Source organism: Rissa tridactyla, chromosome 13 (assembly GCF_028500815.1).
Source record: "Rissa tridactyla isolate bRisTri1 chromosome 13, bRisTri1.patW.cur.20221130, whole genome shotgun sequence".
In the NCBI taxonomy this organism is placed as follows: Eukaryota; Metazoa; Chordata; class Aves; order Charadriiformes; family Laridae; genus Rissa; species Rissa tridactyla.
The window spans coordinates 6,275,492-6,287,796 of record NC_071478.1 but is presented as its reverse complement, the minus strand read 5'-3'; the positions used below and the strand labels follow the sequence as shown (position 1 = coordinate 6,287,796).

The window sequence follows — 12,305 nt, the reverse complement described above, 5'->3', positions numbered from 1 at the left end:
GGAAAGATTTTTCTCCCCGTTGTTCCCAGGAGCAGGACACACAGAAGGGTCCCCTCCCCTGACAATCAGCACCCAGGGGCTGTGTGCGTGCTGGCACCTCTTGCCCTGTACCAGAGCAGTGGGACGGGTCAACCCTCCCCAGCATCGCTCCCTGCTCCAGCGCGGCCAAGCTGCAGCAGCTCAGCGTCATCCTGACAGTGCTCTCGCTTCTCTCTCCAGGCATCATCGACCTGTCCCAAGTGCCACACCTGCCCGTCCTCGTGCCCCCTACCCCTGGCACCTCTGCCACCACCATGGACCGCATCACCTACATCCCCGGCCCCCCCCAGACCTTCGGCAGCCGGCACAGCAGCTCCCCGCTCTCCCCAGGTAACTTTGCACGTTGCTTTTCCCATGGGAAAGCAGTTGGGCAGGATACCCTTAACCAGTTCAGGGCCGTGAGCTCAGCGTGCTGGGGCTGAGCTCATTCAGGGATCAGCATTCATTCTCATTCAGGGATCAGTACACTGGCTCCCTCAAACCAGCTCCTCTGATCCTGCTTGTTGGGGGTTTCCTTGCTTTTCCCCCTTCTTCCCCAAAGTGGCAGCTGGGAAGCAGCTTTGGGAAAGGAGAGCAGTGCCGTGGAGACGGTGCCAGGACAGCTATTGCGTGATTTGCCTGGGTTTTGTCCCAGTGGTTGCCCCCGTCTGTCCTGCGCCAGGTGACCTTGGGTGGAGCCATTCCTTATCTCTTCTGCAGACACAGCAATGTGGAGAGCAGGCGGTGTTCCCTGGGGAATATCGCTCTGTCTGCAGCCCTTTCACTGCCTTTTGGTTGGATTTCAGGAGGCCCCACGCACATGACCAAACAGTCAGGATCGTCGGTGTCCGAGCGGGAACGGGAACGGGAGAGGGAGAGGGAGCGTGAAAAATCCATCCTAGCATCCACCACGGTGGAGCACGCACCCATCTGGAGACCAGGTAGGCTGGGGAGGAGCCTGGCACCGCATCCTGGGGCCTGTGCTGGGTGGAGGTAGGGTTGGGACTGTAAAATGAAGAGCTGAAGAAGCCCTTCTTTGTATTTTCCCCCAGGTACAGAGCAGTCCAGCAGCCGTTCATCCTCGCACTCTCACAGCCACCAGCACTCTCCTGTCTCACCCCGCACACACGAGACCATCCAGCAGCGCCCCAGCGTGCTCCACAACACGAGCATGAAGATCATCTCTTCGGAGACCCCCACCCCTTCCGTCCTACGGTAAGTCCCTCCAACATGGCGCCTGTCGCTTGCCCAAAGCCCTGCACCAGGGCGGCCGTGGTGGTTAATTAATGAGCATCTCATGGGGCACCTCTGACATGAAGCAAGGGTTTTTTTGGCTTCATTCTCAGTAGGAGCAGGATTGGGGCTTACAGGGAAGTTGTGATGGGGAGAGGCAAGTTTTGATGCCCAGCTCCTTTGCTTTTCTCGGTGGCTTTTACTGCTGTCAGGAAAGCAAGCAGGAGCGTCCCTGCGCCCAAATACAGCTATCACTCTCTTGCTGAAAGTTGCCTGGTGGTGGAGTTATGAAGGTCTCTGGGACCTGTCGGTGGGTTTTATTCTCTCCAGTCAATGTGTCCAGGCCACAACCTGTGGCCAGTTATTGTGGTGGAGGCTCCATCTGAGCCCTCTTCACCTGCTCCAACACGGGCCAACGCTCAGGAGCCCTGGGAAGACCTTGGCCAGGCAGGGCTGAACGCTGCGGCTCTGCTAACAGCACTCCCCTTTTTCCATGTGCATCTCTCATCTTCACCTTGTCTTCGTTTGCCTTACAGATCCTCCTCCACCACTACCACATCACCGATCCGCTCCACCGCCTTCCCCTCAGCCTCCACCCTGCGCTCCTCCATCAGCGCAGCGGACGGCTACGCGCCCCTGATGGACCCGGCCGTCCTGCAGAAAGAGGCGTCGAGGGCGCGGGAAGCCAAGGCAGAACGACCCCAGACTGACAACAACGTCTTCACCTCAAAGCTGCCCAGTGGGGCCAACCTCGAACAGTCGCCTTCACCCATTAAAGCCATGGAGTCGAGACCTTTACCCGCCTCTGGACCTGGTTCTTCTCATCACTATAGCAGAGGACAGGGGAAGAGCCAACAGCACCATCACCCTCTGGACCAGCAGCACGCAGCCTCGGGCCCCGAGCAGCACAGTAGAGAAAAGAGTCAAAGTAAACCCTTTTCAATGCAGGAACAGGAGCTCCGAGCACTCGGTAAGACCACCACGACAGCGGCCAACTTCATAGATGTGATTATCATGCGCCAAATGTCTTGCGATAAGGGGCAGCGAGAAACAGGCTCGCTAAGTAACGACTCCACTAGTGATGGTAAGAAATTGGAGGGGAGAGGTGAGAGAGCTGGGGCCTGAAACCCATTTTATTTCATTATTTCCTATTTTTAGTTGCACGTTTTGGCTATTGGCTTTGTCACCTCCCCGAGTGTGCTTGTCCCTCTGCTTCCCGGTTATTGTGTTATTTCAGACTTTTGTATTTGTGTGTGTTTTGAGGATCTTCCCTTCTCCCGCCCTCTTTTAGTTTTTCCCGTTGCCAAGTCCTGTTTTGCAAACGTTGTTCAGTTCCTGGTATTGCTTTTTACAGACAATAGCAATTTGCTAATTCTGATTTCCCCATCATTAGAAATTCCCAAGCAGTCTGTTAGTAACAGTTGTGGGTAATAAATCAAACGAGCGAAGCAGAGAACTGAGAGTGTGAGCAGGACAGGGCTGCTGGCCATCAGACAATGCGCGTTCCCGCTCATGGTTGTGCCGTTGAGCATGCAGGATCTCAGAGGGCTTTGCAGGCTGTTGCATGCTGCAGCTCAGATGGGGTCCCCTCACTTGGGGTGACCTCGCTCAGGGTCATGGTGCTGGATGTTGCACAGGAGGGCAACGTGGGCAGGGCTGTCCAGGTATTGCTCAGCCCAGCCATGCTCGGCAGTGCAGACCACGGGAACCACCTAGCATCAATCTTGTGTAGGACACAAAAGCACTGGGATAGGTTTCTCCAGAAGGAAGTGCAGGGAGGGGGCTGGATTCAAGGTCTGGGTCATTCTTGCTGGAACCAATCTTCACCCAGAGCATTCATCCAGGTTCACACCAGCATACAGAAGCAGCAGGCAGCCCATGGGGATTTGGTGGGACACCTTCTTCAGGTTGAAGCATCTGCCTTGGCTACCAGCACTGGGGCTTGCTGTTGGTTAGGGAACTTTCCAGAGCAGAACACTTCATCTTGGGTGGATCCAAAGCATGGTCCCTTCAGTGCTGGCGTGCATGGGGTGATGGGGATACATCTCCGTCCCTGGTGCAGGGAGGTTCTCCATGGGGGGTCCTCCCCTACCCCTGCCTTGAGTACGTGCAAGGTCAGTGTGTCCGTGCCTGGGCACTGGAGACCCTCCGGCAGCGCTGTGGGTCGCCTGCCAGATTTGCCTGCAGTGGGTGGTTTCTAGGAATTGAGCATTAGGAGGGTAAAGGTCTGTGGAGGCAAAAATCACGAGTGTTACCGAACGTGCTTAGCTGGCAAGAGGCAGCATGTGCCTTCTCCAGGACTCCTCTGTCCTTGGTCTGTGGAAGCATAACCCATCCGTGCCTCAGTTACCCCTCTCTCTTGAAGGATGATGGTGGTCCCTCATTCCAGCTCTGCCCGCTTTGATGCAGCTTGAGTCTACATAAAGGGCTTAAAAAGCAGAGAAAGGTCAAGAAGCCTTTTTGCCCCTGTGGTGGGCGAGTCTGCTGCCTCTGGAGCAGGATCTGGAGTGTGCAGGGCCTCGTGCCCAATTTTCAAGTCCCTGCTGTTGGCCATGCTGGGCTTGGGGCTCTTCTTTGTAAAGCACTTGAGACCTCTCGTGCAGCCACCACCACTCCTGCAGAGCGTTGCTTTCCCTCCTGGCAGAGCAGGTTTTTTATTTTCCTGTGTTTCAGTAGGTGGGGGAGAGGGGGGGATCAAATTGTGAACCCACAGGGGTTGAATTTGGTTCCTGACTCTTGTGCTGTCACTACGAACTGCTGAGTGTCCAGCTCTGCAGGAATGAGACGCCACCTCTTTTTTACTGCAGCCATCACCGCAACCGGACATCAGGGGTGGCTCCAGCGGTCCCTGCAATGTGACCTGCCAGGTTTTCCCACATCTCTTTTTTTCCCACACTCTGCTGAACGTGTGACTCTACCCACAAACGATGGTTGCCACGGCACTAGGGAAAACCCAAGCAAACTCCTGGTTTTAACTCCCTTCTCCCGTTTCCCCAGGCTTTCACGGAGGCTACAGCCCTGAGCGGATGGAAGCAGTGAGCCCTGTGAGCTCGCCCAGCCTGTCCCATGAGAAAGGGGCCAAGCTGCTGCAGGATGCGGAGAAGGGGCATGGGGAGCATGACCTGAGGCAGAAACAGCAAGGTGAGGGCAGGGGCTGGCAGTGCCAGGCAGCGCGGGAGAGCCCAAGCTGGCATGGGGTGGGCTTCGTCCGCCAGCTCTCGTTCGCCATGACCCAGTGCCGTGACGGGATGGCGTTCAAGGAAGGGGATGCAGATGTCATCTCATGCCTGCTGTCTTCTTTGTGCCTCCCCCAGGCTCGCTGAAGGCCCCAGCTCCCGAAGCAGCCCACCTGCAGCACCTCCGGCAGCCCGACGGCCCCCAGCCCCAGTGCCAGCCCCTGCAGTCCAGCCAGAGCATCAAGGGCATGAACCAGCGGGTGGTCACGCTGGCCCAGCACATCAGTGTAATTAACCTCGTTCTCGCCTTCCCGCTGGAGCTTCGGGGAGGAGGGAAGAGCTGATAGGAAATACGTCTGGTGGGGAAGGGCTGGGAGTGATGGTAGAGACCTCAGCATCTCTGGCTGGGGGCTGGAGGGAGCAGGGTGTATCAGGCACGTTCAGCCCAGCTGTTTGCATTCCCAACAAGCCCATCACAAGAGCTGCTGCAGGCAGGAGGCAGAAGTTACGTCCCCACAGGGACAAACCAGCCTAACTCCCTCCTCCTTGCCCTGTCTTCATTGAGCTCAGCAAAGCAGGAGGTAGAAACCAACTGTATTTCTGACATGGGTGTTTCTTCTTCTAGGAGGTCATTACACAGGACTACACACGCCATCACCCGCAGCAGCTCAACTCCCACATCCAGACCCCGGTGTACTCCTTCCCTGGGGCCACGTGCCCTGTGCTGGACCTGCGCCGCACCCCCAGCGAGGCGTATCTGCAGCAGCAGGAGCATGTGGTGGCCTCCAGGATCTCCCCGCAGAATGAAGGCGGCAAAAGGTGAGGTCGAAGTGTCCAACCGCAGATGGGTTTCTGCCCACCTGCTGTGTTTGTCCTAGCTCCGATAGACCAGGGCTACCCCGAGTGAGGAGCCAGGTGGGTACCCTTGGCTACCTGGCACCTCGGTAAGGTGGTGCGTAGGACAGGCTGACATTGCTGTACTACTCCTCAGCTCAGGGCTCAGATCACTTGCTTACACGGCCCAGAGTGTAAAATTGCCTTCCGATCTGGGCATTTTCCCCCTGTGGTGGTGCCTCTCTTGCCATTCATGTTCTAGAGATGCTCTCCAGATCCGCCTAGAGTCCATTTGTGATCCCCTTCTCCATCTGGCCGCTGTCACAGAATCAGTTAGGTGAGAAGGGACCTCTCCAGACCATCCAGTGCAACACCCTGCTCAAGCAGGCCAGCATGAGCAGGTTGTCCAGGGCCATGGCCAGTTGGGTTGTCAATATCTCCACTGATGGAGACTTCAACACGTCTCTGGGCAAACCCGTACCAGCGTTTGAGCACCCTCACAGTAAATAAGTGTTTTCTTGTGTTGGGATGGAATGTCCTGTGTTTTGTTTTGTGCCCATTGCCTCTTGTCCTGTCACTGTCCTCAGTCCCTTGCAGGTCATGGCGCAGTGACCTTTCAGACCACAGATGGTTCCGAAAAACCCAAAGGAATATGTTTTCCATTGGTTCAAAGTTAATTTTATCTTCATCATTCTCAGTGAAGCAGAAGCTTGTTAGACATATGTGCGCCCTGTTGCTTGCAGCCATCCATGTCAGGCACCACCTTTATTTCTTTTAAAGTCACTTTCAAAACCTTGTGCTGATATCAGCACAAGGAAGGTCTGATTGCTATTGTATGGAATTAAAAAATGGGAAGTGTGAGAACACAGTCTGTCCTCCCACCCAAACACCAACAGAGACCCAGATGCATCCAGGAAAGAGCGGTGTCTCCAAACTGTTGGTTCCTTGTCAGTAAACGTGGTTATTCTTCCCAGCTCTGCCTGGTCCTAGAGTTGGCTTTGTGACATTAGGGGAGAGAGCCCAGCCCTGGCCACCCAGCGATGAAAGGGAAAAAAAAAAGGGGGGGGGGGGAAGAAACCACAGAAAGAACAAAGACGAAAATTCCCAGAACTCGCCATGAGGAATTCCTCGCAGACCCAAACCTGGCTGTCTCCCAGACACTGGCCATGGGCAGGCATCGAGGGGCTGCGTCGGTCCTCTCCGGGCTGTCCCAGCATCCCACCGCCCGCAGCCAGCGAGCCCCTGCTTGGCCCCAGAGGAGGTGGCGGGTGCTGCCCTCCTCTGTGTTCACAAATATGATGGAGAATCAACAGCCGTGTCCCCAAAGGGTTAACGTCCCGACCCTCTGCAGGGGTTGTGTCCCTGCCAGCCAGGGACACTTGGGCTGAGCCAGCAAGTCCCAGGACTGGCCCCGCCGTCCCTCCTGGGCAGCTGTATTTGGGGTGGCTGCCGGCTGGCCCGCTGCCTGGAAATCTGGGCCACGTCTCGGCTCAGTCCTGCTCCGCGTGCCTGCGGTGCAGAAAAATGCCCAAGCTGCGCTCTTCCTCCGGCTTGCGTTAAAAGGCGCTGTAAGCCCACGGGGGTGTGGAAGGTTTGGCTTTTTTCCGTGCTGTAGGAAAGCTATTTTAGTCCTTCTCCCCCCTGACCCCGGGCTGCTGTGCAGAGACAGAGGATGTTGCAATAAACCGATTGCATCTCCCCGTTGCTCTCCGCAGGTCCCCGGAGCAGAGCAAAGCCTCAGCCGGGAGCGCGTCAGACAACTGTATCGAGCCGGTGTCTCCACCAGACGGCGTGGGAGAATCGGAGCACGCCAAGAGCGCCACGTACCCAATCCTGTACCGCGAGGGCGAGCAGATAGACCAGAGGTAACGCCAAGGGAAGGGATGGTGGAGACAGTGTGGGGATGTTCCCCCCATGCCCAACGCTCACCCTGGCCCAGGCGAGCCAGAAGCAGTGTCACATCGCAGGTTGTAGCATATGGTAGGGATAGGGAGAAAAGTTGGAGATCCTCAGTATCTCAGGAGCCCCTGGGATGATTCTGAGGAGTTACACTAAGGGAAGAGTCTCTCTAGGTAGGACTTTGTGAACCGGGCGTTGCAGAGGTTTCTGATGGTCTTTTGCTTTGCAGGATGGGGTCCAAGTCCCCAGGAAACAACACTCAGCCTCCAGCTTTCTTCAGCAAACTGACTGAGAGCAACTCTGCCATGGTGAAGTCCAAGAAACAGGAGATCATTAAGAAGCTCAGCACAACCAACAAAAATGAGACGGAGTACAGTAAGGACATGGGGGGAGGCGAATGCGGGGCACCGGGGGGAAAAAGCCTTGAGGACATGAAGCAAAGGAGATTTGGGAATGGGTGCTGCTGTGTTAAGGGCTGGGAGCTCCCAGCCAGGTCTCTCTGCATCATGCCTTGGTTTCTTCGGAAGTGCGAGGTCCAAACGCTTCCTGGGATGAGTTGTGCTGGTGCCAGCAGTGGCTGTGTGCATCTGGGGAGACCATGGAGGCTTCCCGGCCCCGCGTCTCCTCGCTCTGGGGCTGTCAATCCCACCCGCGCCAGATAACCTCAATAGGAAGGAAATAATGAGCTGAGCATGGAGGAGACTTAAGAGCAATTGATATTTTAATGAATGGCTAGCCAAGCTGAATCTTTCCTCCTTGAGATGCATCCCCCCCAACATTACTTTAAGCCCTACATCAATATTGGTATAGCTCTGTAAAACTAACCAGACTGGCTTATATTAGAAATTCAGCCCATTCATTCATTAACCGCTAATAGAGTAGATAGGATCATAATTTAATTTAGCCCAGCATTATACAGTCAATACTAATTCAATTTGAATCCATCTTACAACAGCTGCATCGGATAAGAGGGACCAAGCTGTCTCGTCTCCTGGATGATATTACCATGAGCCAACAGTATTGTTATGCCCCTTTGGGGACATGTGGCTGAACCCCGTGACCTTCCACACTTTCCCTTATCAAGGGAAAATATATAGAAATAGGAAACGCCTCTTATTTGATGAGAATTTCTGTTATTCTAAGGAAAGCGATATCCAAGTCAAACAGCTCAGCTAAGAAGGAAAATATTGATTTAACATTTCTTCTCCTCCTCCTTGCCCTCCCCACTGCCCAAACCTGCTCCCTGGATGCGGGGATTTGAGCCTTTGGAAATCCCATAGGCAGAAGAGAGCGTTTGACTTGACGGAGCTTGTAATCCGAAGGGCTGGAGGGAGGGAGGTCAGCACTGAGCACGAAGACATTGCCCTGGCTCTCTGGGCTCTGCTTTCCTGCCCTTTCCCAGCTGGCGAGATGTGCCCACTGTGGATCTCCCAATGGCAATTAGTCCTGGTCCCAGCCAGCACCCGCAGAGCCACCCCAGTGCCTGGGGGAGGTGGGATGCTATCAGGAAGCTGTCAGGCTGGGTGCTGTGACAGGGACACCAGCGTCTCGTTGCGGCTGGCACGGCAGGTCCCTCCCTACTGCCAGCCCGCACACACTGCTCTCCGTACTGAAGAGCTTCTTTGTTTTTCTCCAGATGTTGGGCAGCCTGGGACAGAGATTTTCAATATGCCGGCGATTACCGGAGCAGGTAACTCTCCCATAGACCTGTACCATACCTCATTCCCTGCAGGGCTCACAGCCATGGAGAGCAGGAGACTCGGTAGATTTAAGCATGTCCTTTTTCCCTTTTGCCATAAGACCAAGCCTAAGAGTTGCTGGGAGGCTGAGGCCTCGGGACACACCGTGACTCCCTGCTGTTGAGTTGGAGAGAATGCAGTGTAGTTCCTCAGAAAGCGTGGCAGAGTTTGAGGAGAGGTTAAAAGTCAAGCAAGGGTTGGCCACCTGATGCCAGCTGAGGCTTAAGCTATTGCAAGGTGGACCTCATCCTGCTCTTGGTGGGACCTTGTGGTCACCCATGGATGGGTAGGAGGGCAGCGGTGAAAAGGAACGTGAGGGTGGGAGGCAGGCTCTGTGCCACCACAGGCTGGGGAGGCTGCAGGAGCCGGTTGGAAAAGCAAATTGGGGCGAGAGCAGCGCCCCATAGCCTTGAACTGTGAGTGCTGGCAAACTGGCGGTGGTGGAGGACCAAGAGGAGGTGTTACCTGTGAGGGTGCTCGGGCACAGGGGTGCCGGCAGCATGCTCAGTCCTCCAGGTGCTTAAAGCGTGGGTTGACTCCAGTTTCTCAGTAGTTGGGAGGAAACGTTCAGCTGGTGGCCGGGTCCGGCCGTGGTGTTGCAGCTGGTGCCACGCAGAAGGGCATTGTGGGCAGGACTGCTTGGACCTCTGGGCTGTGCAGAGCGGGGGGGCTCCGGGCCGGCGGGGGGTTTCAGGCTGATCGCACGGTTGTGGAGGAGCTGTTGTGGTGGTGGCATCTGAGCGCTGCTGCGGGCAGCCGTGGTGGGCTTTAGCGGGTCCCCGGCTCTAACCAGCATTAACCTGCCGGCCTGCCTAACCGGGGGTTCGCTGGCTAACACCTGGGACTGTGCCCCCCCTGCAAAGACCCCCCCTTGCTCTCAGGGAAACAGGGTGCTGGGAAGGGCTCAGGGTGGTCCCCCAGACACCCATGGAGATGTATTTGCCATGCTGAGCCTGAGGACCACCATGCAGGAGCGGTTCAAGAGCTTCCTCATCAGCACTGCACCCTCCCCAGCTCTGCTGAGCCCGCGGCTTTCAGCCCAGCTGGGAAAGGAGGAGAGGGAACCGGCTAAGGAAAGGATTTTGTCAAGGAGGGGTGGAAAGCGGCCCCACAGAGTTGGGTGGCCAGCATGGGCTTCCCCAGCCCAGGACAGAGACCAGCCTGAGGGAGAAAGACGGTGTGAAGGCTGTCGAGCTGTTGCCACCTGCTGCAGCAATGTCCAGGTGGGCTCACAAATGAATGAAACGAATCCCCGTTGAGGAGTATTAATTGATACTTAACTGATTAAGTGTTAATGCTCTCCTGCAGCAGGAAGGCCTTCAGGTTGTTAGTTTTAAGTAGGAGGGACAGCAGCTCTGCCACAACTGCGGGAAGGAGGTGCTGTGGGACAGGACTCTGCGGTAGGAGGGCCAGGCACAGCTGCCAGTGGTGACGCTCACCAGTGCCAGCGTGTTTGGGAGAAGGAGCCGGCTCATGTCGGCAGCTGGGACGAGAGGGTGCAGCCAGCCGGGACCCGAGGGTCCGCAGCAGATAAAATTTGGGGGGGGATGAGGCCGAACCTCCTGAGAGCATCCCCTGGTTAAAGCCGCTCCTGCTGTGCTGGAGGGAGGCGCAAAGGCAGAGCGTAGGGAGCTGAGGACCAGCGTCTGGCTGGAGGGGACCAGGAGAGACCCTGTCCCTTTACGGGAAGACAAGAGAACCCGGGATCCATCCCTTTCCGAGCAGAGGGACAGCGATCCCAGCGTGAACGCCCCTGGGATGGGGCGAGCTGGTGGGGGGCTGCCAGTGGGGCTTCCCTCGCCGGCCTGCTGTTTTCGTGTCTGTATTTTGCCCTTGCTTGTTCCCTGTAACCGCCACATTGGGAATGACAGTGGCGTGGCTGAGCCTAGTGCCCTCTGGCCCCTGTGCGGTGCTGCACCATAACTGCATGGCTTGAGACTCACACCCACGCGGACACACCACTTCGCCTCTGCATCCCGTCCCGTAGCCGGGGCTCAGCCCGGGAGGGGGCCCCGGTCCGCAGCGGGCACTCGGCCCCGGGGGGAGGAAGGGAGCGGGCTGGGGCAATGGGCAGGGAGCTTGCAAAGAGCGCGAGGAGGGACAAAAGGACTCTCCCCCCTCCCCAGCGTAGCCCGACCCCTCGCAGGCAGCTTCGCAGGCTGCGTGCCCTCATCCGGGGGCTGCCCGCGTTTGCCATCTCTCATGCCAGGGCCAAATCCGGGCACTTCCTCCCCGTCAAGTGTTTTTGTGGGGTGTCCCCTCTTCCTCCTCTGATTTCTCCTCCACGGGAAACTGCCCCGGCCTCCAAATTTCTGGCACACCAACTTTTGATCTGTGTGTGCATCCATATGGACCCCGCATCCGGGTGACTCTCCGCCTGCCCCCATGCCAAGCCTGGCTGGGTTGGGAGCACAGCCCTCCCTTCTTCCAGTCGCTCCCCGGGGCTCAGCAACAACCCCTTACCCCCGCCCGTCCCCGTCCCCAAGCCTGCCAACAGCACTCCAGAAACCCAAATCCCAGAGTAAGCCCCATCCCACCGCCTGCCCCTGCCAAGCCCTGGGGCGGGATGGAGCGGGGAGGAGGAGGAGGATGGGTGCATTGCAGCGCTTTAAAGAACAAGATGACAAAGTTTGTTGCTTTGCGAGAATGTGCTGACTGTTTGTTTCTTCCCTTCTCCCTTGTCTCCTTTCTCCCCTTTCCCCGTCCCCCCCATCTTTCTTCTCATTTGGCTCCCCCCCATCTCCCGTCCCCTCTCTCCTCCCCCTCCCGTATCTCCCAGGGCTAATCAGTTGTAGGAGCCAGTCGGTCCAAGAGAATTCCAGTACCAACATGGGGTTGGAGGCAATAATTAGGAAAGCCCTAATGGGTAAATATGACGAGCAGTGGGAAGAGCGCTCACCTCTCAGTGCCAATGCTTTTAACTCTCTGAATGCCAGTGCAAGCCTGCCCGCTGCTATGCCCATAACTCCTGCTGATGGACGAAACGAGGACGTGCGCTCCTTGCCAGGTCTGCAGCCCTCTCCACCTTCGCTCTCTCTGTGTTATTAATTCTCAGCCTTTGTATTTCCCCTTCTGTGGGTGGATTTATTCCTCCCTCCCCCCGTTTTTGTTCATTTTGGTTTTCTTTCCTCCCCTCCCTCCTCCGGCTTCGAGCTTTGTGAATCCGCTGATTAATCCTGGTCTTGTTTGATGTTAATTTAATAGTCTCGGAAGGTGCTGTTGCTTTCTCTAAACCACTGACTGTGCTCCTTTCCCCGTTTGTTGGTTTTTAATAGCTCCTTTTCTTTTTTTTTTCTTTTTTTTTTTTTTTTTTTTTACACAATGGAAAGGTTTATGGGGGGGAAAACCCCACACCCAAAAGACTGAAGCCATAAACTTAAATAGCCACCCCAAACTGTCTGTAAAC

The 12,305-nt window shown here is 56.3% G+C and overlaps 1 protein-coding gene across 14 annotated transcripts in view; it reads left to right on the top strand.

The window, feature by feature from the left end:
• Window positions 1-12,305, top strand: part of NCOR2 (nuclear receptor corepressor 2) — a 253,537-nt gene that overhangs the window by 237,985 nt on the left and 3,247 nt on the right. For 10 of the 14 annotated variants that reach the window (XM_054220103.1, XM_054220095.1, XM_054220102.1 and 7 more), the window contains 11 exons: window positions 220-369; window positions 825-959; window positions 1,071-1,233; window positions 1,788-2,221; window positions 4,249-4,392; window positions 4,566-4,714; window positions 5,053-5,246; window positions 6,977-7,126; window positions 7,390-7,535; window positions 8,797-8,850; window positions 11,679-11,906. In XM_054220103.1, the coding sequence (XP_054076078.1) occupies window positions 220-369; window positions 825-959; window positions 1,071-1,233; window positions 1,788-2,221; window positions 4,249-4,392; window positions 4,566-4,714; window positions 5,053-5,246; window positions 6,977-7,126; window positions 7,390-7,535; window positions 8,797-8,850; window positions 11,679-11,906 (1,947 nt within the window). The remainder of the gene's footprint in view (window positions 1-219; window positions 370-824; window positions 960-1,070; window positions 1,234-1,787; window positions 2,222-4,248; window positions 4,393-4,565; window positions 4,715-5,052; window positions 5,247-6,976; window positions 7,127-7,389; window positions 7,536-8,796; window positions 8,851-11,678; window positions 11,907-12,305) is intronic. The other 4 variants (XM_054220104.1, XM_054220105.1, XM_054220098.1 and 1 more) reach the window with 2 other exon arrangements.